Source organism: Corvus kubaryi, unplaced genomic scaffold (assembly GCF_017639235.1).
Source record: "Corvus kubaryi isolate FWS band 111438036 unplaced genomic scaffold, C.kubaryi_AGA036_p1.0 137, whole genome shotgun sequence".
In the NCBI taxonomy this organism is placed as follows: domain Eukaryota; kingdom Metazoa; phylum Chordata; class Aves; order Passeriformes; family Corvidae; genus Corvus; species Corvus kubaryi.
Window position 1 is genome coordinate 6,711,012 of NW_024580671.1, and position 27,346 is coordinate 6,738,357.

At 37.8% G+C, this 27,346-nt stretch overlaps 2 protein-coding genes across 12 annotated transcripts in view; both read left to right on the forward strand.

Annotated features, from left to right (window-relative positions):
* Positions 1-25: 25 nt before the first annotated feature.
* On the forward strand, positions 26-8,089 carry CCDC107 (coiled-coil domain containing 107). The gene is made up of 6 exons (XM_042017733.1): positions 26-229; positions 3,016-3,221; positions 4,388-4,454; positions 5,541-5,631; positions 6,750-6,859; positions 7,404-8,089. The coding sequence occupies exons 1-6, from the start codon at positions 70-72 to the stop codon at positions 7,691-7,693; spliced, it is 924 nt and encodes a 307-aa protein (XP_041873667.1). The 5' UTR covers positions 26-69; the 3' UTR covers positions 7,694-8,089.
* Positions 8,090-9,386: 1,297 nt separating this feature from the next.
* The window catches only part of CAPS2 (calcyphosine 2), a 29,621-nt gene continuing 11,661 nt past the window's right edge, over positions 9,387-27,346 (forward strand). For 2 of the 11 annotated variants that reach the window (XM_042017722.1, XM_042017728.1), the window contains exons 1-8: positions 9,915-10,088; positions 10,807-10,913; positions 13,217-13,263; positions 14,802-14,847; positions 14,973-15,083; positions 20,370-20,492; positions 23,823-23,890; positions 26,357-26,476. In XM_042017722.1, the coding sequence (XP_041873656.1) occupies positions 10,836-10,913; positions 13,217-13,263; positions 14,802-14,847; positions 14,973-15,083; positions 20,370-20,492; positions 23,823-23,890; positions 26,357-26,476 (593 nt within the window). In that variant the 5' untranslated portion in view covers positions 9,915-10,088; positions 10,807-10,835. The other 9 variants (XM_042017724.1, XM_042017732.1, XM_042017723.1 and 6 more) reach the window with 9 other exon arrangements.

Sequence of the window (27,346 nt, forward strand, 5' to 3'; positions counted from 1 at the left end):
CCGGGGGCCGCTGTGGCGGCTGTGCGGGGCGCGGCCCGGCCGCGGGAAGGCGGCGGAGAGGCGGCGGCCATGGCGCTGTCGGCCGTGCAGCAGGTGCTGCTCTCGGCCGTGTTGGTGCTCTGCGTCTTCGTCGTCATGCCCAGGATGTTCGGGGGAGGCGGCGGCGGGCGGGCCGGCCGGTCTCCGCGGGGCGGCCCCGGCTATTACGATCCCCGTCAGCACGGCAGAGGTAGGAGCCGGGGCGGTGCCGCGGCCGGGGTTCCGTGCCGGAGCCGCCGCGGGCTCGGGCGGGCTGGAAGGGAACCCCGGGACCGAGAGGGATGTGCCCTCGTCCGGCGGGAGGCGCCGGTGTACACGGGCTGTGGACGGGGAGGCCTGGTCAGACCGCTTGGAACTGGCCTGTACGCGCCTTAAACACCCCCACCTCCGGCGGTGTGCTGCTGTTCTGGTTCGCCAGTGCTTTGGGTTTTGTCTTTGTTGTCTTACCAAAACTACTCCTAAGTGCAAGAAACGCCCGGTAATTGGAAGTGTGGGGCGGTGTGACGAGCAGTGCCCGCAGGGGCACAATCGAACGGATGAGGAACTGGGAGGTGTCACAGGGGAGAACTCAAGTGCAATAAGGAAGCCAAGTGTTGCTGTTAGTAAATGTATCCACAGAGTGGTACAAAATCTGTCCGGCAGTGTATTAAAAATGAGTCCAAGATGCTTGTTTAGAAAATGTATCAATGGATGGGCTACAGAGTTTACTACTTGTGGGAGCTAAAATGGTAGAAATATATGTTAAGTCATATCAGTGCATGTCACGATTTAGCTGAAGGTCCAAAGGTCCACCTTTGTTTTTGACAATCACAAAAAGCCTGCTTTTGTGATGTAGCTCTGTGATTCATTGATGATGCCTTCCAAGGCGTTTCAAGCCGACAGATAGCTAGCTAGTTGCTATAGTCCTGCAAATGTGTCTGTGCTTTTCCCTGCCGGCAGAAGAATCGAGGCTTGAGCTGCTACCATGTTCTTCCCAGCTGATATCAAACTTACTGTGCTTCATAAGCTCTTGCCTGGCCTGTTTTCTCTTGATTAGCTGTATATTCCCTATAGATCAAATTATTTTAAAACCAAATCCTTAAAAAATAGAAACACTTCACATGCCTGTGATTCTACCGAAGTACTGGCCCAGCACTGAGTAAAATAAATTTCAGACAGATCTCCTCACCTCTCTGGGTGGTTCTTTTTTCCTGGTTGGCTAGTAATTCACTTTGCTGTTTCTTCTGTGGGATAAACTTGGTGCAGGACACTGGACTCCAGTAGGATTCAACGTTCCTTCTCTCCACCCAGAAGGCGTTTCCCTTGCCACATTCTTATTTGTATGATCTCTAGAAATCTTTTTATCTGTGATACTATTTTAGTAAAACTTCTCATTTACATTAAAAACAAATAGAACTTAAAGTAGGTAAAAAAGGTGAGTGTAAATGTAAAACTAGGAATCAGTACGAAACATTCTGAAAGGTGGAAAAATATGTATAATATAAAATGTGATTTCCAGATTAGTTAGTGCAGTTTTAGCAAGTCTAAACCTACTTGTCCTGAAAGGAGAATGCCTGCCAGAGTTTGCACTGAGTGATGAAGGTAGCTTGAGTTCCGATTGTATCAGCTAGGGCGCTTAGTTATTGCTTAATTGTCCAATTGTGTTTTGAGTTCCAATGAACAAACATAGGGATAAAAGCTGAGTGTTGCAAACTGATCAATTACATGTGGAAGAACTTGCAGTCATACCTGGCATGACTTTACTTTAGATCTGATAGTAAAGGCTGCTACACCCAAGGTCATCCCTGCAGGTCCGAAAAACTTTTTTGGCTAACTCATTTTAGGCAATACTAAAACGCTGTTCAAGATCTCTTATCACAAAGTACCAGTTTAGATTAGCAGAATTAAATCCATTTTTTTCTCTTGCAGTTGGCAGAAGCTGTAGCCAAATAGTTGTTTCACTGGGAGGTGTAACTTTAATTTTTTCTCTGTTGATGGTGGCTGTACTTTGCACACTTGAGTTATGTTACCATGAGTTCCTGAAATGCCCATATTACAATATTAATTGACAAGAAGTGATTTCCATAATGTTCTTTTGTTTGGGAGTTTTTATAGAATGTGAACCTTGTCATACCCATACTCAGTTCTGATACATTAAGTTCAAAATTGTAAGTCTAGGCAGTTGATTGAGACATGATTGTAAAACTTCACAGTCCCCCAATCCCCTGCCATCTCTGCAAGCATCTGCATTCTTTAGCTGATGGTACCATGAACCCACAAACCCTTGATTTAATTACCAAATAACCTGTTTCCTAAGTTGAACAATGACACTGGCTGTTTTCTCATCTGCTCCCTGTTCTGGCAGGCAAATTACATGCAAAAGTACTTCTGACTTCCAAGGTTGCATCTCTTGGCTATTGTGTAATCTTCTCCTGATAAATATTTGATTTGCAGAGGTACAGTACTTCTAAGCCTGTGGGAATATCCATGTAAAACTGAAATGACTGTCAAAATAATGTAAGCAGCAGCACAGCATGTACATTTCAACAAAACTTTTTTTTCCTGGGACCAGACAACTCAATTTGTAATTAATTCAGTTCCTTTGGTGTAAAGGAAAAAATACTAATTATTGTTTCCAGCGTTATCCATAGTTTCTCTGGGTATGCTTTAATTTCAAGATTTAAATTGTTTCTTGTTATGTCTGTCTTTCTGTGATTTGCTGAGGGTTTGCCAATGTTGCTGTGAAGGAAGAAGCTTAAAATTTGTATATTAAAGAAACCAAGCTTCGTTGGAGAGTTTTTGCTGCCTAGATTTAATATGCTGCCTGTTAATATAAGAAAAATTCAAAATTTTTTTATTGGATGCAAGGCTGCCCACACTGTCTTAGAAGAGTGATGAACAAAGATGATTACACAAGAAGAAAACAATTTAATTCCAGTTGTGGACTCCTGATTTCATTTCTTACCTTGTTGTCTTTCCCTCAATTTAATTTTTAAGGTAGTCCTCAGACAGTTTATCAAGTTCACCGGCATCCAGGAAATTCTGACAGTAATACTTACCAGAGTATTCAGCAGATGAGAAATGCAATGGAAAAAGAGATAAAAAGCGAGAGAACGAGAGGAAATGGTAGAGAGTTAGCATTCACCCTCATGCCATTGTATGCTCTTGGAGTGGGAATGTTTGCAGCATACAAACTTCTTAAGGTAAGCCATAGGAAAAGCATTAAATTATTGTAGTTAGGAGGAAATGTAACTGCTTGGCTTGTTTGTTTTTCCAGTTCTGAGTCCATGTATATGGTTGTCCAAAAGCCATTTCTTGCTCTGTTTGAGTGTGAAGTTCAAAGTTAAAATTTTAGCGTATCTAGTTCTTCCTTATGAAGGCTTCTGGCTTACGTATTTTTAGACATTTGAAGAAGTGAGAATCTCACCCTGTAGCCTCAAATGAGAATCTGAGAACCTAAACAGTGCTGCTACCTGAGTCTGTAACCTAAGTCTCATCAGTTTCACTCCCTTTTCATTCTTCAGAATGAGATTGAGTGTGGGAAGGAGGCGGACAATTCCTGCAGAGCAGTGCTCTTAGATTAGCAGTTAGATGGAATTGCGAGTAGACTGGATCTTTTATTTGGACTTCTCATTTGATCATGCAGGTGCAACATACAGGTTTATTCACATAATGGATACCTTTTCTACCATTTGTAAATTAAAACGGGAGAACACATGATCACTTGTTTTTTAAAAGGAATCAGTCTTGAAATGTATTATTTATAGTAAGAGATACTACAGGACTTGCAAAGCTGAGAGTGTACCTGGAATACTGTTGCTTGCCCTCAGGGAAAATAAAAATGAACAGGAATAAGACTGGAGACAACATCCTCATTTCTGGAGACAGTTCATGTTAATCTTGTGTATGAGAAAAATATCACAGTTTAGCAAAATGAGTATAGAGGCTGCCCAGTTTAGTATAAGATTTAAAAATAATGAAAACCATATTTTGGGTGTTACAATTCTTTACACTTGGGCTTGTGGGATTGAAATGTAAATACTTTTATAATAGTATCTTTATTACTTTAAGAAATAAATTCTATATAGTAATTAATGATAGGAGACTGGATCCAGTAACCTAGAAGGTTTCTTCTGCTCCCTTTTGAAATAGCAACTGCTTTCTTTTACAGCTTTTGCCAGTCATGTTGTGTTTGCTTAAAATCAGAAGTGTTAGCTTAAGACAGGAAGAAGGCATCACAGAAGAAAAGTTTCATTAATGTAGCACATCTTCATGGTTGCTGTTTACTTTCACTGAAGTTCTAAAGACAGTGTTGGTTTTAGTACACAAATGATGATGAAGTTGTTTAACTCAATTGTATCTTTTAAAGATGAAGTCACATGAAGAAAGTCACTCCAAAAAGGAAAAAAGTACAGAAGACAAGGCAAAGGAGACAGGTAAGATACCCATTCGGAATGCATATGTTCAACAAAAATGCTTGTTTCCTACTGGAACAAAACATGTTTTCATTGATGCAATCTAGCTAAATGAAGACAATCTTAAGTTACTGAGAGCAGTTAGGAATCTGCAAAAACCCACTTTGTTATTCTGTATGTTTGAAATGTTTGTTTGAGGTTTGTTTAAATTCTCCAGATGTAATGCTCTTTAAAACAGCTATAGTAATGCAGTATGATTCTCTTAATCACTTTATCACTTAAGATCTGTTCAGTTTTCTTCAGTTTAAATGGGATATAATCAAACAGGTATATTTAAATAATATAATGATCTGGTTTAGAATTGATAGTGGAACAGTATGGCTGAACAATTATAGAGACCATTTATGATTTTTAGGCCAAATGGGAAACCTGTCAAAAACGTTCAAAGTTGATGCTGTTTTCATACCTTTCCTTCCCTTGTCTAGACACATTTTTAGTGAATTGAACATCTTTTGGTGTCTCTGTACACCAGGTCTGGAATCAGGCTCAGCAGTGATTTGGTACACTCCCTACTCATCATCCTTGTGTGTTGCATTCTTCTTTCTTCAAAGTTTAATTGTATTTTAGGAGGAGTGACTCCTCTTGATTGTAGTGCATTAAGTGTTAAATATATTTGTAAGGTGTGAATAGGCAAACACATGAAAGCATATTAAGTATAAATACAGTACTTACATCTCAGGAAGTCTTGCAGCTGCATTGTTTTTGACACTGGGAAGGTGAGCTCCACATTCTTGCTCAGTTTCTATAGAGGTGTCTTCTGTTTGGGCACTATTGGAGATAGGTTACTGGGCGGCAAGGACTTCTGTTTACACATAATAAGGCTTCTGTTCTTACCCCCACCATTCCCTTTTCATATTGTAGAATTTTATAGATGAAAGAAGCTTTCTGGTTTTGAATCTGTCCAACCAAAAATATAAATTAATATCCTAATGATATTGTAAAGACATTACTTACAATGTTCTTTCTCTTTTGCTCTGCCTCTCCCCCCACCCCCCCACCTCCCTCTTTTTTTGTTGTATTGCTTTTGTTTGTGTTTGTTTCTGTTAGAGCATCAGCTTTTAGAACTGGAGCAACATCTAGCACAGACAGAGAAAATGTTAAATTCTTTATTGACTCAGTTGGATCCACTTTCAAACTGGTGAGTGTTTCTAAAAAAATCTCAGTGTTGTTTCCTGTAAATTGAAATTTGCCAAAATGTTAACAAAGAGTTCTTAAAATGATCCTTATATATACGTCAGGAACAGTTTTGGGAGCCTTCTTTGATTACTTATTGTTTCCGTACCCTTTTGCAGGTAATACCAGTTCTGCCATTTGTGAACTTTTTCACAGACACCTCCCATCTCTTGTTCACCAAACATAAATGCAGAAGACATATGATCATGTTACTGAGGCTTAACAAGATGAATTTTAATAATGACCAAGGAGACTAATAGTGAAAATATACTTAAACTCAGTAGCATTTGAAAGCCCTTGTGGGAATTAGATTTTGGTAGCAGAGTGAGTTTCTTCCTTTAGATGTAATTATAAGGAAAAAATAGTTATCAAGGTATAGCTGCTTATTTTTGTGTTTTGAAATGAATCTGTAAAGTGTGTGTATTTCAGTGAAATAGAGCTTCTCTATTTTAATGTGACAAGGGAATCAGTAATACAAAAACTCCTTGTAGTTTTGGAGAAGTTCTGTTCTTAAGAAGCCAGAGCCTTATATATCTACTAGAAATAAAAATATCCCTGCAGTTAATTTTGTAGACTGACATCCTCATGAAACAGGATGCTTTTAGATTAAAACATGCAGAATCAGGAGATTGTTTGTTCAGTGTACTTCTGAACTTAGCATATGCTGAAACTATTCAGCAGCAAATTCACCAGCCAGTTTGCATAACAAATTTCTAGTAGTGATGGGGAGGAAAGTAAAAAAAAACCTTGAGTGAGAAAAGCCTTTAAACTCTAAAGTGCTGTATTAGACATTGTTGTACTACTACTAACAGTACTGTGGATAATTGTTACTTGTGGTACTCAGTATTGACCTTGGCCATTGGGGCTCCAGTGTTGGAGTTCAGTGACATTCAATAGTTGTATGATGTGATGGGCTCCCCACTTCTCAAGAGACAGTTCTCAAAGGAAAGCTTGACCTAAACATTTCACAAACTTAACTATGGTATTTATATACAGAAAGAAATACTGCAATAAGTGTATTATTATCAAGCACTCCCTTCCAAGATAATCTTTCACCTGTTAACATTTGTCTTCTTTTTCTAGTGTCAATGCTTTAGCTTGTGAGCAGAAAGATGAAATAATGACACAGCTCCAATCAATTAGACGACTGATGAAAGAAAGTGGATTGGATAAATCAGAAAACAAGACGAAAGGTACTTTAATTTTCAGACAGATAGATAATTAAGTAGTTCATATTTTAAAAGAATAAATGGATCTTACTATAATAATGTTCAGCTTCTGCACCTTAGGTAATTTGTGTGGAATTAGTTTTATTTTGGAGGAATACCATTCTTCCTGTTTGAGATGTATCCAATTTCAAATTTTTGATACATCATGCTGTATTTAAGAATAGGTGCTAAAGACATTGAACTGGCATGGACCACACAGTCACATTCTGCTTTGATAAAACAGGCTTTTGGAATGTCCGTTCCTAAGCAGTCTTAACTTTAGGCTAAGGATTTACAAATGGGAATCTCTGAGGCTGTGAGTAATGCTTGCATACAACACTGAACAGCAAACTGTATATTGGTTTCAACTGGAGACTTCCAAGAGAAATTTGGGGGATTTTTGCATTATTTGAGTCTTAATAGAAGAGGGAAAAAAGCCAAATTAAAAAATATTCTACTTCTAAACTGACCTGAAATTTAGAGCCTTTCCAGTAAACTTTAATTTTGATTATTTTTTGTGAATTTTAAGATCTCGGACACATTTGTAATGAGAAACTTGAAGATCTCATTCAGTCATTTGCTGAACATTCTCAAGAGAAAGAAATGGACAACAGAGAAGATGAATGTTATGAAGATTTGCTTGAGGATATTGATAATGATTACAAAATAGGAGAGCATGAATTACACGATGAATGTGAAATACATCAGTTGGAGCCAGATGTTGTAGAAGACGACGAAATGATAAGCACAGATGCCATTGAATCAGAAGAGATGGCACTGAGGAGACGCAATAGATATGAATGGAATCTGCATATGTAAAACTTTCAAAAGCTTATGAATTCTTTTTATAAGGTCGTATGCACTTTAAACTGTTTGAAATGAAGTTACGTGCACTGCTATATGCTTTAAAAAGAGGGGTGAAATACTGCCTTTGCTCGTATCTGTGACAATTCTGTAACTGACTTCAGTGGCAGCAGAATTTTACTCAGGATGTTTACATATTTTTTCTATTTATTTTTTCCCTATAAAATTATTTCTGTACTCTGTATATAATGCACTGTAATTATATCTGATGCTTCACTAAAATATTAGAGAATCTTCTAATTGAGACTATAAAGAATAGATATTTCATAAATGTTTTGTAACTAGTAAGCATTATGCCACTTGAACTGTGACTTCCTTGAGTTCATTAAAAAGCACGCACTGATGAATTCAGCTCTTTGTGGAAAAATTTTCTCTTTGGGAGTGTGAAAATCAGTATGGGTTAAGTCTTTGAGATCCATTCATAGTTAAGTTTCTTTATTTGGAGAGAGAAGTTTAGCCATGGACACTATATTAAAATAATAATGTCTGAATTTGCAGTCCTTTGAGTAACAGTGTTTAGTTTTGCATGTCAGCTTAATCCCTAATGTATTACACTGGATCACTTAATTTCTTCCCCACTTGTCACTGGTTAAACTCAGCAGCTGTCTAATAACTGAGTGATACCCATTAATACTGTATATCTGATTCACATTTATTTTAATACCATAGAATTTGGCCTTTTGATTCATTGTAATGCCTTTTTTTTAAAAATCAGAATTAACAGATGTATTGCTATGTACCATTCAAGACCTGTGGGGCATGGGATCTTTTTTCAATACATTATGCCAACTTGATAGTGGCCTTTTAAAGCCATTATTAGGAACAGCATTTCTTTTCCTTTGCCAGAATAATTTTTGTCCATACCTTCATTTTTTTTACTCATTTTTTTGTTCACTTAATGCACACACCTATTGTACTGCCAGCCTTTAATGACAGGAGTTACCTTAGAGGTAGGTCTGACAGTATGGCACTGTTAAATTTTCTGTTTTATAATTGCATAGCTTTTAAGTAGGCCAGTTGTGATGCCTGAACTCTTCTGCCATCCGTATTCTTACAGGAAAATAGCATGTGGACTTGTTTTTATGGAGGAAATGTACTGTACTTAAAGGGACTAAATTTATTATCGTGTCACTCACTGAAATGGAATGAATTGTTCATTCTGGTGTAGAAACATGGTATGTGTTTGGTTCTAAAACTGGATCACACAGGCTTGCAAGTAGCAGCATCCAGAAATACATCCTTAGCGTCAGTGTGTTTTGCACTAAGTGAGATTTTGCCTAACTTTGGAAAACTGATGGACTACAGAGCCGGGGTTTCTCAAGCAGTCGCAGATTTTTTCCCCAGGACAGAACGGATGAACAAAACTGGTATTGGATACAATTTGATTTCAAAAAATACCTGATGTTGCTCTGGTCATTCAGGACAACTGGAACTGCTTGGAAAAAATCATAATTTCATAGAGACTTTTCTCTGAAATATCTAATAAAGTGAACTGAAACTAATTTCAAAGTCACTGATCAGAGGGAACGATGCAGTGGGAGCCGGGCTGTGCTGCCGAGGTGTGGGCAGGGTGCAGGTCAGTCCTGCTCCTTCCAGGCACTGGTGCCGGTGTCCTTTGCCGCAGCGTTTCCCCGCCTGGGGCAGTGTTTGAATCATCACTGCTGAGGCTTTCACCTCCACGAGTCCTCGGATGCTGCTGACACTCGAAGTCCTTGTCCGAAAGGCTCTGAGCTACTTTGGGGTGATCGCTGTGTTTCTGCCCAGGCTACAAATACGCCCCGTGGGCTCTCTGGCCGCAGTTTCGAAGTCTCCGATGCCGGCTGTCGGGGTTTGCCGAGGGCAGAATCCGTGTGATGCGTAAGGGCCCGCCTGTCCTGGCGGGGCTGCGGCGGCCGCAGGGCGGGCAGATCCGCCCGTGGGCGCGGGGAGGGAGGGACGGCCGGGCCCCGGGGCAGAGAATTTCCGCAGGAGCAACCGGGCATTCAGCTTCCCCACTCCGCCGAGGCGCACCTTGCGGAGCTGGTGCGAGGCCTGGCTCGGATTGGCCCCTCCGCGCTGCGGTACCCGGCAGCCGCCGGCCCAGGCGGGGCGGGCAGGGGGGGCGCGGGCACCGTGCAGACGGTGCGGGGACGGCCCCGGTCCGTCAGCCCTGCGCCCTGGGACCGCTGCGGTGAGACAGAGCCCCTGCCGGCCCGCGTCCCGCGCCTCTCTTGGGAAAAGGCATCGTTTCCGTGGAGCTGTTGAGCTCATAATGTTTATTCCGCCTCTTACAGCGCTGCTGTTTGATAACCCTAATCTCAGCGCGTGAACCATTAAATACAACAACGCTCTCTCCCCTCTCTGCCCTCAGGTGGGGAAGGATGCTCCATTTCAGGAGAGCCTTGCGGCCGTGCACGGACGTTCTCCGTGCCCTGGAAGCGGTTCGGCGGGAGGGCTGTCCGGGTGCCCGGCGCCGTGTGCCGGTCTCCGAGCAGGCCCTGCAGCCTTGCTCCTGCTCGGGGAAGGAAAGGCTGCTTGGGACTGGGAACTGCTCGGTGCCGTCAGCCTTTGGTTTGAAAATGGAGTGTCTGATTGCTGGGAACTACACGATGGGCTTTTGGTTCAAAACTGACTGGGTGGAAGGAGAAGCCAGCAGAGCAGGAATACTGGTGGAATGTCATCCTGGAGCTCTCGGAGCCTGGCAGTGTGCCGGGAGGGCCCTTAGGTCTTCCTGAAATGTTTCCAGGGCATCGAGCCAAGGAGAGACAGTCAGCGGTTTCAAGTGGTACAAAAGGTTTGATGTTGCCAAGGGGTAGCAAATTAGTAATACTGGAATGAGAAGGTATCGATAAGTGTAAGGGAAAGAGGGAGTTAAGCTTGAGGCAAACCCATAAATTTGAACGGGGATCTGGTTAAACATCAGTAATAAAGGACTGAAATTAAGAGGCGGTGGAAAAGAGAAACCAACAGCATTTCCTAGCTTGCTGAAGACAATACCAAAATTCTTTCTAATGCAGTAACTTTTTTTTTTTCAGAAGTACTTAGGTAAAAAATACGTGTTTTTCTCAATAGCATGTTCTGTTTTTCAGTTTGTACTGAAAGCTGTCATTGAATTTGCATGGATTCGGAAGTTAAAGGACTTGCTGCATCCCCTCGAAGGAAAGCTGAGTTGTCACTGAGGAGGAAGAAATGTCAGGTAGTCAATGGAAGGCTTGTGATCGTTTTCCTTCCTTACTTTGACATTTTAAAAATATTTTAATCATAAATCAGAAGGCTCTTGGTTTGAGGTTAGAATCCATTCTTTAGAGAAGACAACTTTTAAAGAAATTATTTTTGTCAGAAAGGGATAGTTTAGTATGACAGCTTCTCAAATGAACATGAGAAATTCCAACATAAACAGCTATCCTAGAATAACTGCTACTCTGAGTGCTTAATTGGAATGTGGGGAATTTAAGAATGAACTAGTACTTGCAGTTACGAGCAACAGAGGCTTGAACCTGTACTGCGTGCTATCTCAGGCTGTTGGTGAAACTGGCATCAGGTGTGCCTGTGTTTTTGTTCTGCAAGACAACAATAAAGTAAAGCAGCCCCTAAAATACAGTTTGAAAAGGCATGATTTTAGATCGACATGAAAAATGAATCTCAGTGCTCTGTGCTCAGTATGAAGGGAAATTACATTTTCCATGTATTCCTAATAGTCTGGGCTTTGAGGTAGGGTAGGTGTGCAACCCTCACAGGTTCACTGTAGCAGAAACTTTAGGGCTAACTTTTGAAAGTCCTTACAAATACTATCTTGGATTCTGAGGGCCATTATTTTCCTTACCGCTGAGGTAAATATTAATATTGTTAGGAACAGTTGATTTTTCTCACAGATACCGTGTACTTTATGTCCATGAACTAAAGTTAATTTCTAATCCTCCCTCAGCCCCCAAGCACCCATTTATCTTCCTTATTTGTTGCATGACCCCATTAGGAATTCTTGGAGTTTGACTGCCAAATTGCTGTTCTTCTTTTCAGTTTGATTTGGAATGAAAAAGGACCTTTTGTAAATGATAATACATCAATGTTACAATGTTACTGTTAATGTTTTAACCGGGTTTTTGGAAATTAAATACCTGGGGACAACAAGAACATTTGGGGATTTAGTGGAGGTTGTAAAAGAAAAGAAATAACATTTTTTCTCTAATCTCTCATCCCTTTTTTTTTTATTCTTGTGCAACTAAGTTTCCAAATTTAGACTCCCTAGTCCACATGATTCTTGGTAGTTTGCAAAAGTAAATCTTAAAATTATGTTGAAATCATATGCTTCACCTTAGCATTCACAACGTTTTTTGTTTGCTTTCTTCCTGATTTGTTGAAAAGGAATTGTATTAAGGCTTTAGCATCTAGGATTAGGTGTGTTCTTTACCTGACCACAGTTGTAATGGTACAGAAAAAAGATAAATGCGCGGTGTAGTGCAGCGTTTTTGATGCCTTGACGGTTTTACGTACGTGACCACACGGTGGCGGTGCTCATTCCGTGCGGAGAACTCGCCAACCTGGATACCCGGACCCATGTTCTGGAGTCGCTAGAGGGTAGTGTTGCCGAACTTCTGTTTCGGGAGCAGCTACAGGGGTGTATGGCGAGAAAGGAGTTACAGTTTTGTGATTGCTCTCAGATCGTGGAAGATGTTCAGGCACTGCTGGGAATAGGATTCTGCTCAGTTCAGGCTGCGATGCTGAGATTTATGAGCTGAAAAGTGAAAACAAAAATGTTAGCCCTGGTTCTGAACGTTCCCGAACCACTTTTTTTTTTCAGATAGGGAGGCCAGTTAGGCGAATTGTTACTTTGTGCTTGCCGCAAGCAGCCTTCCCCACGGATTTGCTGCTAGCTGTTTTCAAAAGCCATAGGGGGATGGATGAAGCTTTGAGTCACTTATATTTTTTCTTGCCATGCTCTTGCTCATTTGGGTTTGGAGATCTGTGTGCTATGCAGCCTTGCAAAATAAATAAGGTGAACTGCCTAGTCATCGGCAGGACTGCTATACTAAAGCTGAGATGAAACAGTTACACCAAATATCAGAGGCTCTTTGGGGTCTGAGCTAACTCCTTGTGAGCCAGCTGGCTGTCAGTCTTGTGGTTTTGGTTTAAGGGTTGGTTCCCAACCAACAAGAGCAATGTGACCCAAAGCCTTGTGAGAGCAGTGACGGCACAAAGCCTCAGAAACATGGATTATTTTTAATGTATTATTAATAGCTGATGTGGATGCTATCTAGATTCTTAATGGCTGGAAATCTTTCTGTCATGATGAATATTCAGTCTTTTAGTCTCATGATCTGTAAGAATTAGCTTTCAATTAGAAGTTTTTGGTTTTCTCCCCTTGTTAGTAGCATCTTAGTCAAGTCTGTTGGACAGATAATTTGAGCCACTAGTTTTAAATATTTCAGGGGAAATTGAGAGAGAGAACTATGTATTTTAATCCAGATTCCCTAGGTATGCAATAATGTGTCCTTCTTTTAGGGTTGGAGACCAAATAGACAGGCTGCTCACAGTCCTCGCCCGCCAGAGTAAGTCTGCTTCTATTTCAGATCAGCTTGTTTAATTGTGTCTATTATTAACACAGTGCATTGGCATTTGTAGTGATGTGCAACTTAGTGTTCCATGAAATTTATCATCATAGGTTTGTTTTCTGTGATTTATATTTGGAGTAGAATATATGATGCATTATTTACTTTGGAATTAAGCTGATTTATGTTTGGCTCAGTGGAGGTGTAATCACAGAATGGGTAAAGATGGAAAAGACCACAGTGGGTCCAACCCACTGGTCCATCTGGTCCAACCTCCCTGCTCAAGCAGGGACGTCCCAGATTGCTCAGGATTGCACCTAGATGGTTCTTGAGTATTTCCAGTGAGGGAGACTCCACAACCTCTCTGGGCAACCTGTTCCAGTGCTCAGTCACCTGTGGTGAAGAAGTTGGTTTTGGGTGGAACGTCCTGTGCATCAGTTTCTGCCCATTGCCCATTGCTGGGTACTCCCAAGAAGAACCTGGCTCTGTCCTCCTGACATCCTCTTCAGAGGGTATCACTCAGAGCTGTCATATTTATACATTGTTTTTCTTGAATATTTTTAACCTGTCTGCAAAAGGAGAAAAAACATATTTTAACTATTGGCCGCTTTTACAGGTATTACAGTAAAAGATACGGAGAAACTGTTGTGAAGGGCTTCACAAGCAATGGGAAATTCTGTTTGTGCTTTTAAAATTTCAAACCTTGTAGTAACTTTGGCAGATAAGGAACATCTACTCTTCCAAGGACCTTGATTGATAGTTTAGGCAGTTTTGTTTACTGAAATGCCTTAAAGACAGTGTATGTAATTATTTTATAAGTGTGTGTGACCATGACCTTTGATTCTTCATACCAACGTCAAAAAATTCTGATTTCTGTGTACTGCCTGTCATCATCTAATAAAAAAAGACTGTAAAATAAGGAGCTCTCTTATTCCAAGAAGTTATAAGAGAGTTGCTTGGAAATATTGCTGGTAAAATATGAAAAATATGTATTCATGGTGCTCTGCAATATACCTGGAGTAAAGGCAGAAGGCACAGAGGTGCTTTGATGAGTTGGAGATGTTTTCATTTCTTTAAGCAGAACAAAATACTGAGGTATGGTTTTCTTCCACTGTGTTAATCTCTTACGAAAAGTTCAGAAGATTTGCATCCCAAGTAGTGATTGCTTCCCTGTTGCCTCTCTGTTGACTGATTGTAGAGGAATGTTGACATGGATGTGCTGTGGAAGACAAGAGAAAGGTATCCCTGCTGCATGATCTTGTTGCAGTAGCACCTGTTGGGGAGTGAAGAGAAGTCAATGTGCGAGTAAAGAAGGGTCCTTTTCGGCTGCCAGGGTCCTCTGCTACTGGGGAAGAGAAGCTCAGGAGCCACTTGCTGAGCTGAAGCAAGAGGGGCTAATAGAGATTTGCTGAGTAGGCCATATCCAGTTGCAGGGAAATTTTTGTGAAGGACCTAATAATAACTAATAGGCAGTGCTTTTATTGTTGTTAAAAAATAAGGGACTGTATTGCTTTTAAAATTGTTTTAACTCCCTGCAGGGTGCCATGCCTAGATCTAGGGAGGCTGGGAGATTCTGATGAAGAGGTAATTGTAAATAAATTCTTTCTCAAAAATTTTTTAGAATTCACATGTTTCATGATTTAATAAAAAGTATCACTCTAAATAGAAAACAATTTTGATTGCTTATCCTTTTTTTCCTGTGATTTTAGGATGGAGACTCTTACGTAACGTACACTGGAAGTTGTTCTCATAGGTGTCCACTAGATTCATCTTCAGATTGGAGAACGTCATTGCAAACTCCATATGTGCAGCATCAACATGTCAGTCTGTCACTACAAATATCTTTATAATATGCCCCTTTAGCAGTAATTTAGAAAAGCATACATAGCTTTTTTTTATGAAAGTTCTTTTTTTTCTCTTGTGCTTAAGCATATATCTCCAAGCGCTGTTGGTCCAAAACATTTTTAGCAAAGTCCTTTTACTGAGATTCTTTAGAATATTTAGAAAAACCTATTTTATTGCTTAGCTTAGCTCTTTGTTGATTGGTACACTTACCCTTTTTTTTGTAGTTATTTTTTAAGACATATATTAATAGTAGTAATAATAAAGATTAGTAGTAGTAAGTGTATGCTTGAAGACAAAACCTGTATAAAAACTTAAGTATTATTTCTATGGAAGAATAGTTACTTCAGGTGAAAAGAAAACTTTTGGAGTCACTTGCAGCCATTTCACAGTTTTTTTCTTAGGGCTGTTGTCTTTAAAACAGAACTGTAACATAAACTTTGAAATTATGTCTAATTTGTCAGAACTCTTTTATTGTTAAAATTTCCTCATCATGTTAGCATTTTTACCCTGGATGAACAAGAAACTTAATCACCACTAGTCTTAGATGCTAATTTTTAAGGAAAATCAGTAGCCCAGATGCTAGCATACTGTTGTTTTACAGTACAGTGCAGCATTGTTTAGGATCGATATCCACTATAATAGTTTTAAGAGTTAATTTAATTACTCAGTTATTGCACTTCCCTGAATGCAGGAAGAGAGTTCTTTTGAACTCTTACATCTGAATTAAATGTGAACAGAATGAATGTGGTAATTTTTTATTTGATCATGTTACATCTTAATTCCTGTTTTCCTTTAAACATGTGTCTAGAAAATTTTGTCAGAACAAAATGTAGGTAAGGTGGTTGAAAAAATATAGACTGACAAAAAGGATTATCAGTTCAGTACTATGGTATATGGTCTGAAAACGTAATGTTTTTTAACTTCTTTTATGTGACAGGAACTAGCTTATTGGAGAAACTATTAAAAAATACACTGATTAAAAATCCATTATTTCAAAAAAACTTATGTAAACCTAAGAAATATTCAAATGAGTGTTTTAAAAAATCCCAGAATTTTAACTAGAGGGAAAACCAATTTTAAATTAATTTGTACATAAGCTGTGCTCCTTGAAACAAATAATATAGTAACTTCAAGGGCAGAACTCCAGATTGGCTGGAGTTCAAAGTGAATCTGCCAAGATCATTATTTTGTATGTTTCCCTATATAACCAAATGGTTTCTCTACTTGAAAAACAATTTCATTTAAGTAAAAACTGAAATGGTAAGTGTTTTTTTGGTCTTTTTAAAATAATGTACTAAGAATGTACTAGTTTTTAAAATACGTGCCCAACATAGGTATTTATACGTGTCTTAAGATGTAACTGTAAACATGTAACTACAGATAGGTTGTTTTCCTTTCTACTGCCTTGTAAATGTGCAGTGCAAACATAGTTGGGTTGCTATAGCCTTTTTGGGTCTGGATGCTTATGATTACACTGCTTGCTTTACCATTTTTTTTTTAAACAAAGTTCATATGTATAACTCAGTCGAGCTTCAGTAGTGCTAATGGAAGGTTGGTGTGGCTTTGTTTGTTTCACAGGGTCTTTCTCCCTTTCTTCTCTGCTTTCCTTTACCTCTTGTTGCTACCTTTCTGCCTTCATTATGTCTTAAATACTGAGTGCTCAATGTATTGGAATGTATCTTCTGTTTACTTACCCTTTTTTGCTCTCCTTCTTTCTTTCTCTCTCTCTTCCTCCCCCCCTTTTTTTTTGCCTGATTTGCTCCCCATCTTTTTTTCTGTGGAGAAGATTTTCAAGCTGTTTTAAAATATTTTAATGCATTCCTCTGAGCAGTCTTTATTTCTGCATTTCTTGCTTCTGGGGCTCTGACCAAGCTTTCCTTTAGCAAGATAGATTCCAGCTTCTTCAGTAACTGTAAGTAAATCTTCTCAAAACAGGTCACTTTTGGAAGAAAAATTTAAATACACTCTTATAATTCAGGGATTAATCAGTGAAGGGATGTGAATCCTCTTTTGAAGGAGAAAGTTGGCTCTTCAAAAACAAATCTTTTTGGGTTTTGAGAAATGGTTTTCTAGAGCAGGACTGTAACACTGTTGTTGCAAGATGAGTTGCAAGTGTTGTGTAGAGATGCTAGACAAGGCCACCTTACTTTTGTTAGCACTGAAGGAATATAACTTAAATATTGAAGGTGTTAGTCATACAGGGAGACAGAAAAGAATGGAATCTTGGACTTCTGTCATTGCTGTGCTTTCTACTGATCCCAGCCTCTGTTGCATACCTTTATAACCTTACACCTGAAATGGGTGTAAGGTTAGAAAGGTACTTAGCTGTGCAGCTGATGTTGTTCTAAAGAACAGTGTCCCAGTACTCATCTGCCACACAAGAATATTATAACTTCTGACTGAAAAACATTCATCCACCTGTTTTCAACCATCCAAAATCAAATGTCACAATTTACATTTTAGTGATGTTATAAGGCAGAGCCACTGAATCTGACTTATTTCTTTAAAAGTGATGTAAAACCATTTGCCTATGTATTTTTTAGATTTAAAAATGGTAGAATTTGAAGAACTCAATGCAAGTTAAGCCTGAATATGCAGTCCTATTTGCATTTTTTCTTAATTTGAAGCATCATGTCTAGAAGTTTCAGACATTAGACTGGATAGGAATTAAAATAATGCTGTTCCCATTTAATAGACCAGCCAGAGGCTTTTATATTGATTACTCATTGCTTTAACATTCTGTTTTGGAGCAGAAGACAAGACCAGAAAATCTGCCATCCCCCACAGAGAGAAACAAACTGAAGTATGGTCAGTATGAAGCAGATACAAAGGAAGAATATAAGCAGCATCCTCAGAGAATTGCAGAAAAGAAAAAAGAACACCTCCAGTGTCCAGACAGTTCAATAAAAGTAGTTGGCAAAATAGAAATCACATTTTTAAATAGCAAATGTACATCACTATTTAATTACACTGTTTGGAAAGGTTTGCACATGTGTGTAATTAATTTCATGTTTTTATTGTAAAGAAATAAAAGCATGTAATTTCAGCATCTAATGTTGGGGAGGAAATAAGATATAGGAAGCTTGTTTCAGTTGTTGCAGAGCGAGAAGCTGAGGTGCCCTGAGAATTTATGTATGGTTATGTATGGTTGTGTTCTCTGGCAAGGAAAGTAACCCTGGCCCTCATAGTGCACCTCTAGCTCGAGCATGAAGATAAGCATGATTGATAAGGAAGAACTTACAGCCTATAAGAAGAGGAGAGACAGCAGGAAGGTCTTGGCAAAATGTTATTTCAAAAATCAGAAATTCATTCAAGCTTTTTTATTTTTTAAATGTAGAAGTATTTTAATTAGTACTCTGTAAATTGTGACTGTATATAGGACTTAAAAAAGGAGAAATGAAAGATTTCATTGGTTCCTTAGAGAACTATTACCACTGAAAATGCAAAGAATTATGGGGTTAAAATAATGAAAGATATTATTTGTACTTTTTGCTTTGATGTTGTATAAGATTCAGTACAGTTGGACTGCAAGCTGTATTAGTTCTCCCAGGTTTCTTTTGTATTTTTAAATTAAAACTAAGGTGCAAAGAAGGAAGATCAGTGGAAAGAAACTGGAAAATAAAGGGATAAATAAACCCAACTTTCATCTTGTTCTGGAGGAGATAGCAGAGGAGTGTGGTTGAACAGGGAAAGATGCATCACTCTAGGTGTAAGGAAGCATGAAGCCTAAGTAAGCAACATCTGTGAGGACTGGTTGAATGCTAGATTCTGCTGAGGGTAGATGACCATTTAAGAATCTTAAGGGAAAGTTGAGTATGCAGATGTTGATGGAACATATTGTGCTCATTGCTCTTCAGAGAAAAGGTTTGTGATGGATGAGTTCACTGAATTTACTTTTCTTAACTTTCAGTACAATGAAAAGACATAAGACAAAGATGGTCTCACTATTTTGTAGATAGCTTTAAGAGAGCTTTCTCCTCTTATAGTCATGCTTATAGTGATCAGATATAGGAGAACCTGAAAAAATCTATTAATAAATATTCTGTGAATAAGGGGTGAAAGAAAAAAAAAGTAGTGGTATTTTGTGGTTTAGTTTTATGTTTGGTGGTAGATAAAATTGTCTGTTCTGGAGATTAGTTGTAGGGTTTTCTGTTTGTTTGTTTTTAATGATTCCACTCTAATGTACTGGTCTGACACTGTCATATAATCTGCTTTTCAAGGAGTGACTCCTTTATATGCACAACTGCAAGCCCTTCAAAAAGGTATTTACAGGAGCAGCCAAGTTAATCTGAAAATGAAGAAATAGATGGCAAGTGTATACTGGGAGAGAAAAAGCAGAACTGACTTTTTTCTGGTGATTTTGGGTTCCAGAAAGATACTTGCTAAGCACTAGAAGCATGTGTCTTAGTTCTTCTCACAGATTGTAATACAATGTCTATCAAAACAATTTTTTTGTTAGATACTATCACTACCTGATTAGATGAATAAATCAAAATATTTCAGTACACTTGTTTTACTTGATTAGTGGAACTTGTAACAAATTTTCTTTTCTGAAAGAAGCTGCTCATGGAGGAGATTGCTAACAAAACCTACTCTTTTGATTTCTTTCCTGTGCTCCCTCCTTCCTGAGTTCTGTAAAAACCTCCTGTATACTTTTTCTTCATGTCATCATATGTAGGAAATATTTCCATGATACCCTGGGACTGGTTTACAAGTCTGTTAGAACCAGTAGCATGCTTTGGCTTTTCCCTGTCTAGACAGTATTTTACTTTACTGGTCACAAAGCAGTATCTCTACAGTGAACTTTGAGCTTTATACCTAACAGCAAATCCTCTGCTTTCTCTTGGCTGTTCCTGAGAGAATAGAAAAAGGATGAGTTCTTCTCTTCTTCTCAGAGATACTACAGTCTTCCTTCTCTGACTTGCTGCTGTTTTTTCACAAAGCTTGTATGAACAGCATTTTTGAGATTTTTTTATTTTTTATTTATTTCAGTATGAATGAAAACTGGTAAGTATTCAAAAGATATAAATCTTTCTCTCTAGTCTTTTCTTATAAGTTCAGTTCCTGTAGAAAGCTAGGCTTAAAAGAATTCTCTTTTAATTAGCATGAAGTGGAAGAAGTAGATACTTTAAAAAGTGAAGAAGAAAGAAAGAGACGTACTTTTAAATAAATTGTTGAGGAAAACGTGTGTGGGTTTTTTAGTTTGTTTTTATTACAATTCATTAAATTTGATTTATGAAAAGGATATATTTTTTATGTAGGGTACACAGCTTGAAGATGGACATAATGATGATTTTGTAACTCTTGATAAGAAAGCTCTCCTGCAACAATGCTATACAAACAAGCCTTATAATGTGCAGCACAACATAAGGAAATCAGAAGCTGTAAGTATTTTGACTGGTATTATGCTGCTAACCACCTAGATGTGGAGGATGGTTTCCCAGGTGTTCAACAGAAGTTATGCCTTTGGGGTGTAATTGCACCCATTGAAATCATGTGAGTTTAAACATTTCTTTCAATGGAAGATGAACTGAGCAATCCAGTGAGCATTTTTAAAATCCTCTCTGTAATGCTTGTGTTTTATGCAGTAATGTATATAAATGAGAATGCAAATAATGAGTAATATATACAGATATATTGATACAACTAAGAGGTAGTTGAGTGAACCTAGTGTTACATTCAGTGCCAGAAGTTGGACTTTGATGATCCCTATGGGTCTCTTCCAGCTCAGGATATTCTATGGTTTCCTCTGACCTGTAGCTTTTAGCTGAGCCTGTATTCAGTGGTCCATGGGTTCCATCAGCTCTGCTGCTAGTGTTAGATTGAGTCAGCAACAACTTTGGCTGAGTCTTCAAGCTCCAGGGATGGAGCTTCTACGGCATCTCTAGGCAACATCTTCATGAGACCTGCTATGTCACTATGTGAAGAAGTTCTTCCTGTTGTCCACACCAATCTTCCCAAGGCTCAGTGTGTAACCTTCACCTTCTGTTATACTGTTGGCTACTGTCAAAAAAATTTGGTTCTCACTTTGTAACTTCTCTTCAGAATGCCTCATAGCTGCTGGTTCTGCAAACTAAACAAACCCAAGCTCCCTTAGCATCTCCTTTCAATTGCTTTGGCTCTGATCTTCTGTCAGATCCTTTCTGAGGGAAGGAGGGAGCTCTGAAGACTGGAAACTAGTATGGACTCACTAGCATGCATAGAGGGGAATTAAAACTTTCCTTACATGGATGTACCCAATATGCTTCTTTAATTTCTTACATAGATGTGAATTTTACTCTTTTTAGGGCTGAACAATAGGAGTCTTGCTCATCTGAGGGCAGGCCTTGAATTTAGGATGATTTACAATTAGGAAGGACCTTGATTTGATATTGCATAGTTCAGTATCTGCATATGCAAAGTGATGGCTTTTGTAACTGGTTTTTGAATGTATTGTTGAAAAGGGTTATGCATTCTAACTTTCTCATGGAATATTAAGCCGTGAGAAATTTTATGATTTTTTAAAGTAAATAGCAATTTTAATTCATTTTATTTGCTGATCACTATGCACTGAATTTTGCATCATTGCAAGCATTTATTTGATTTCTAGTCTTGTTGAAGGGAATGCAGATGTTGCACTACTGAGGTCACTGTTAATTTTCATGATAAGAAAATCTTTTGAGAAAGTACTTAAGCTTTTATATTTAGAATAAATTAAAAAATCTATACTATAGGCTGAAGATAATGGAAAAAAGTCTTGAAGTATCCCTAGAGTAACTACTTAATGCTAAAGGAAGTACAGTGAAAGCACTGAGAAAGGGAGCAGTGCAGAACCACAAAATAGAAGATATTCTGTAGCTGCCGTGCTTTAAAATAAAGCCAGGAGGTGTCTGAGCACGGTGTTACTGGGACCTTCAGAAGCCCTTTTGTTATTGATTAGCACTCATGGTCAGCACTGGCTGTCTCTTTCAAGGACCATCTCAGGCTTTCCTAGGTCAAGCTTCTGATAGTGGTAGAATACTGGAAGAAATTGGCAGTAGTAACTGCATGTATGTTCCAATAATTTTCTTTGTAGTTCCCTTCCAGTTCAGTTTGTTCTGTGATTTTGTGATTCACAGTCCATGTGTGATTGCCCATAGGTATCATATATAACCTCTGAAGAAGGCTGATTTTCTCTGAATGGTCATATTTAGGGAACAACAATTACTACTTTTTTACCAGTGGGAGCTGCTGCAAGTTCAATGTTTGCCTCTGCCCTCCACATTTTTGTAATCTCATAGTAGAGCTTTTGTCTGAGAGCAGAATGGAAGATGTTCCATGAAAGGCTACATTTAGTGACCTAATATTCAATTGAAATTTAAGGTGTAAATTTTTTTTGTTTGTTTGTTTGGGTTTTTTTTCAGATTCTTTTCAGCATGCTAACTGGTTTGGATCTATAAGCCAGTGTCCATGGAATATGTTATAAAAAACATTGTTCTGTATTATCAGTGTGTTCCTTTACATCATTCTTTTTAAAACATCTGTTACTACAGTTAATGGGTAAAAAATTATTAACTCAGAATAAAGCAGCCTGTAGTTCTAATATGTGCAAAAATGAAACATGAAAGCAAACTAAAAAGCCCCCTATCTCTTATAATTCAGAAATCTTCTAAGGCTTAAAATCAGTTTGGAGTAACCAACAGCTGGTCTGGTGTTACATTAGTTATTTGTGTTTTTTCAATTTTGCTTTCTTTTTTTGGGTAATGCCAATCTATTTATTTGAAGATTGTGAATTCTACCCATAACATCTCTTGGAATTAGGAATTATCTCTTATAGGTACCTGGGAACCTTTCAGTTCTTCATCCATGCAATTTGAATTTGGTTTACACACAAGACCAATTAGAAAAATATCTTAATTCTTTAGTTTCAGAATATCTAAAAAAATGTAAGGCTGCGTAAACCCCCTCCGTAATAATAATCTCTATTTTCTCATATATACAAATATTTTTTTGGAATAAAAGGCAACTTTAAATGCAGTAAAAAAGTTCAGATATGTGGAAGATAAAGAGAGGTGCTGAGGCCTGGTTAATGCTGGTGGCCTCCATACTATCTTGTACTTTGGTTTCTCTCTGTGTAACAGGTCATGATCAATGCCTGCACACTTTATAGTGAATGGCACAAGGTTATGGTTCAGTGTTACTCTAATAAAAATAATAATAAGATCATGTTAAATCCCCTTTCCCCTTTAGGATGATATTTCCTGAAAGGTTTTTCAGATTGACCTGTCTCAGCAGAAAATTATTGTGGCATGCAGGAAAGAAAAATCTTCCAACTGAGACTTTAGTCTTAAAAGAATTTTTTTTGACTAAATATTGCTGGAGGTAAAGTTTTATTCTCTTAGTTGGAATCTGTGTCAACCATAAAACCTGGAATAATGTGAGTCTCCGAGTCTCCTCAGGCTCTATTGTACTTACAGAATGTATTGGAAACAATACAGAAATAAGGATTTTTTCTGTCAACTTAAATACTAGAATTCTCATATTTATTGCAACTAATATGTATAGACAAATCGAGTGTGTAGCAGAGAATATTATATGTCTTTTATGCAAATAGAACTCTATTAAAACTATAAAAAAATATTAATTGTGATGTTGGTAAGTTTGTGACCTCTGAATGCTGTCTTAAAGGGTAATTTATTATTTGAAGTGCCTGCTGTTATATATTTCATTTGTTCTCAGTCAGTTTTTCATTGCAGGAGGATGTTGCTGCAGAGAGGAGAAAACAGGCTGTTGTAGAACAAGTTATGGTGGATCAATTATGTAGGTAAATGAATTTATAATGTAAAATTTCAGTTTTCCCTACATAAGAATTTAGATCTGTTAGTGTTTAGCTTTTCTTGCTTAAGAGCTGTTTTGGTCATCTTGTTCCAAGTCTTATGAAATGTTATGTAGTAGTATTATTTGCAAAAATTCTTTAAATGAGAAGTCTTTTTAATGCAACTTAAAATATTAGTTTAAAGTGCCCTGTGGTTTTGGTTTTTTTTTTTTCTGTAAATAATTTGAAATTTTGTACTTGAACCTATTTTAAGGCCTTTACAATAGCACGAGTTCTTGAAAATAACCCTCTTGCACCTCAAGAAAATATATGGATGCCTGATGTTATAAATTAAATTATACATTAATTATAATATATAATTATATATTTAATATATAATTTATATATATTTATATATTTAATAATAAAATATTAAATATAATATATAAATTAAATTATTACACTTTCTCAATATTTATTGTCCTTTCTAAAAATCTTAGCTTTATTAATATTTATTAATTCTTTATTAATACTGACACAGCACCTTTCAGGCATAAAGGAGTGTTATACTAGTGCTGGGCATGTGGGAACAAAAGGCACTGTTACAATTCGAGTTGATCCAGGTTGTACAGTAAGATCTCCTGCCTTCATTGCTATCCCTTTAGCTACAAGAAAGCATTGCTTCTGTGCAGAAAGATCCCTCTATTTTAAGCATGCTTTAATAATTCAGGGCTTTATGCAAGCTGTCTGGTTATGACAATATAGGAAGATGCAAGCTAGTTTAATATAGTTTCATGTTACTTTACACTTATTAAAAATTAACTGTGGGTATGTCTAGATTATTTTGCATTCTGTACATAATTTACAATCTCTGGAGTCATCTGCACTGGTTTTCCAGCCCATCAAATCCTAAGATTTTGAGGCTGAAATGTTGTTGCACTTCATCATTTTAGTTTTAATTTGTTTCTGTTACAGTGGCAGTTCAAATGGCCTACATTGTTTAAAAGTCTATTAATGCTTTTCACTATTTAAAAGCTGAGATGACAAGAAGGTTGCCTGAGGGAAACAAAATTGTGATGAAACACAATGTTAAATTCCAGGTATCATTTAGCAGGATTAAAATTATGGAGCTATACGGGATAGAAATCCCCAGTTTTCAAATAAGTGCTTGGCCTGTGACAAAGATTATTACAGAGGTGATTTTAAAAATATGCTGATTATGTTAAAGTGTCTCAGTACTACTGAAGTTGCATTAAATGTACAGCTTTGTGCATCTTGGATCATGGATGCCCATTCTGTGTTTAACCTCCTTCTGCTGCTTTGCCTTATTTTTCCCATGTATTCCTTCTCCTACTCTGAACCCTTCTGTTGATAATGTCAAAACAATATTCAGTAGTTCTGCAGCTGCATCAGGATGAAGTTTTAATTTAAAAAATCTCTCTGTTTATGTTCCAAATATAACTCTGCCAGTACTTCCAAACAAATTGGTATCAGATATCAGGATGTTAATCGGAAAAGATTAGTTCAAAACAGTTGCATTAAAAAAACTATTAAAGGAAACACAAAGGTGTTTTGAATATTTTTTTAATAGGGCCAATCTTGCAGTTAAATCAGTGTAACTGATGTGTACAAAGACGGATCTGTATAGATCAGAGAGCAAGTTTAGAAAACTATAATAGCCATGTAAAATTACTTTTTCCTTCTGATAAACCATTTCAATAGCATAAAAAGCATCTCATTTATTTTTAAAGGGTCTTTTATTTTGTTTACTTGTTGAACTGATACAGAGAATATCAAAATGTTCAAAAACAAGTTCATCTATTTCTTTTCTGCTTGTTGGGACTTTGAGATCCTCTCAGCTGTGTAGTCAGTGCTTTGAGGGAGGAGGTGCCAATGTTTTTGTTGGATGACAGATTGGATGGGGCTCTGAGCAACCTGCTCTAGTGAAAGGTGTCTTGCCCACAGCATGGAGGTTGGAACTGGATGATCTTTAAGGTCCCTTCCAACCTAGGCTATTCTATGGTTCTGTGGTGCCATCACTGGCCAGTACTAGTAACTGCTATCACTAATATTGGAGGGAGCCGTGGTTATAGAACATCACTGGTGGAATATTTACAGAAATAGTGGAAATGATGAAAAACCACACAAACCTTCACACTACCAAGATTTATTTTATATAAAGATATATCGAATATACTTTAAATAATACATATCTACATGTAACATTACATGTTACATTATAGTAGTGCACTGCCAGAATATTACTGCATATGTTTAATTTTGAGAAATAGACTTAAGAATTTGTATAAACAAACAAAAAATTAGGGCCACAAATTTATTCAAGCTTAGTGGGTAACTCCAAGATTGTATTGCTGTATTATTTTTGGGTGTTTTCTTTCCTGCATAAGAATATGTAAGACCTGAAATTCAGCCATACTAATAGTCAGAGGGCTTCTCCCTGCTCTTTGTGGTCAGAGCTGTTATAAGTGATCCAGAGCAGTCCACATGTTCTGATGCTTGCAAGGAAGCTCAAGGACTTCTGGGAGTTGGGACAGCACCAATGTGTTTTAGAAGAAGGACACTCCATGAAACAAAGTAAGTTTATAAAAATACGTCTTCTGCTGGTTTTTTTTTTTTTTTTTTTTAGCTCTGTGAAGTCTGTTTGCCTTTCCAGATGTTTTATTTTTGCCTTGGATCCACCAGCTTCGTGTGAGGCCTTTTTTGTAGCTTCCCTGTGCTTGTTATTGCCTGGTGAGATAACAGGGACCTTTTTATGTGAATTCTCTGTGTATTATGATTGATTCATAGAATTTATAAGACCTGGGAGAACATTGTTAAACTTATACTGATATTATTCATCACAAGGTTTTGCCAGCTTTTTCCAAGCTGTTGGATGCTTGCAGTCCTGTCATATCCTTTGAGAGATTCCTATCCTGAGGTGCATAAATTGCATAAATATGCATCTGTAAATGCTAATGTAGATCTTCACAATATAATCATACTTTTCTTTCATGTTTTGATTTCTGCTGCAATAATTAACCCTATTGGCATTAAATGACATTCCTGGACTGTCAGCATTGAAATAGTAGCTCCAAGAACTTAAAAAAACCTGAGGAAACACTGTGATCCATAAAATGAAATTAATTTGCAGGTCTGAGTTTTGTTATGTTAATTTTTCTCAACATTCAGGCAAGCATTTCTGCTTTGTGCATTTTAACATCCCTCTCTAAAGTCTTTCTCATTGAATGTCATCTATATATTCTTAGAAAAAAGACAACAAAACCAGTCTCAATTTCTTACATCTATCACATAGACAAATCTCCATTTCTGGAACTAGTAATAGGGCCAATGTAAAATATTTAGGTGGGTAGAAAAGGCCCAATCTGGGCATTTTTGTAAAAGAACGCATTGATTCGTGGAAGTATGGTGAGTGACAGAGGTTTCGTTCTTTATATAAGTGTATGC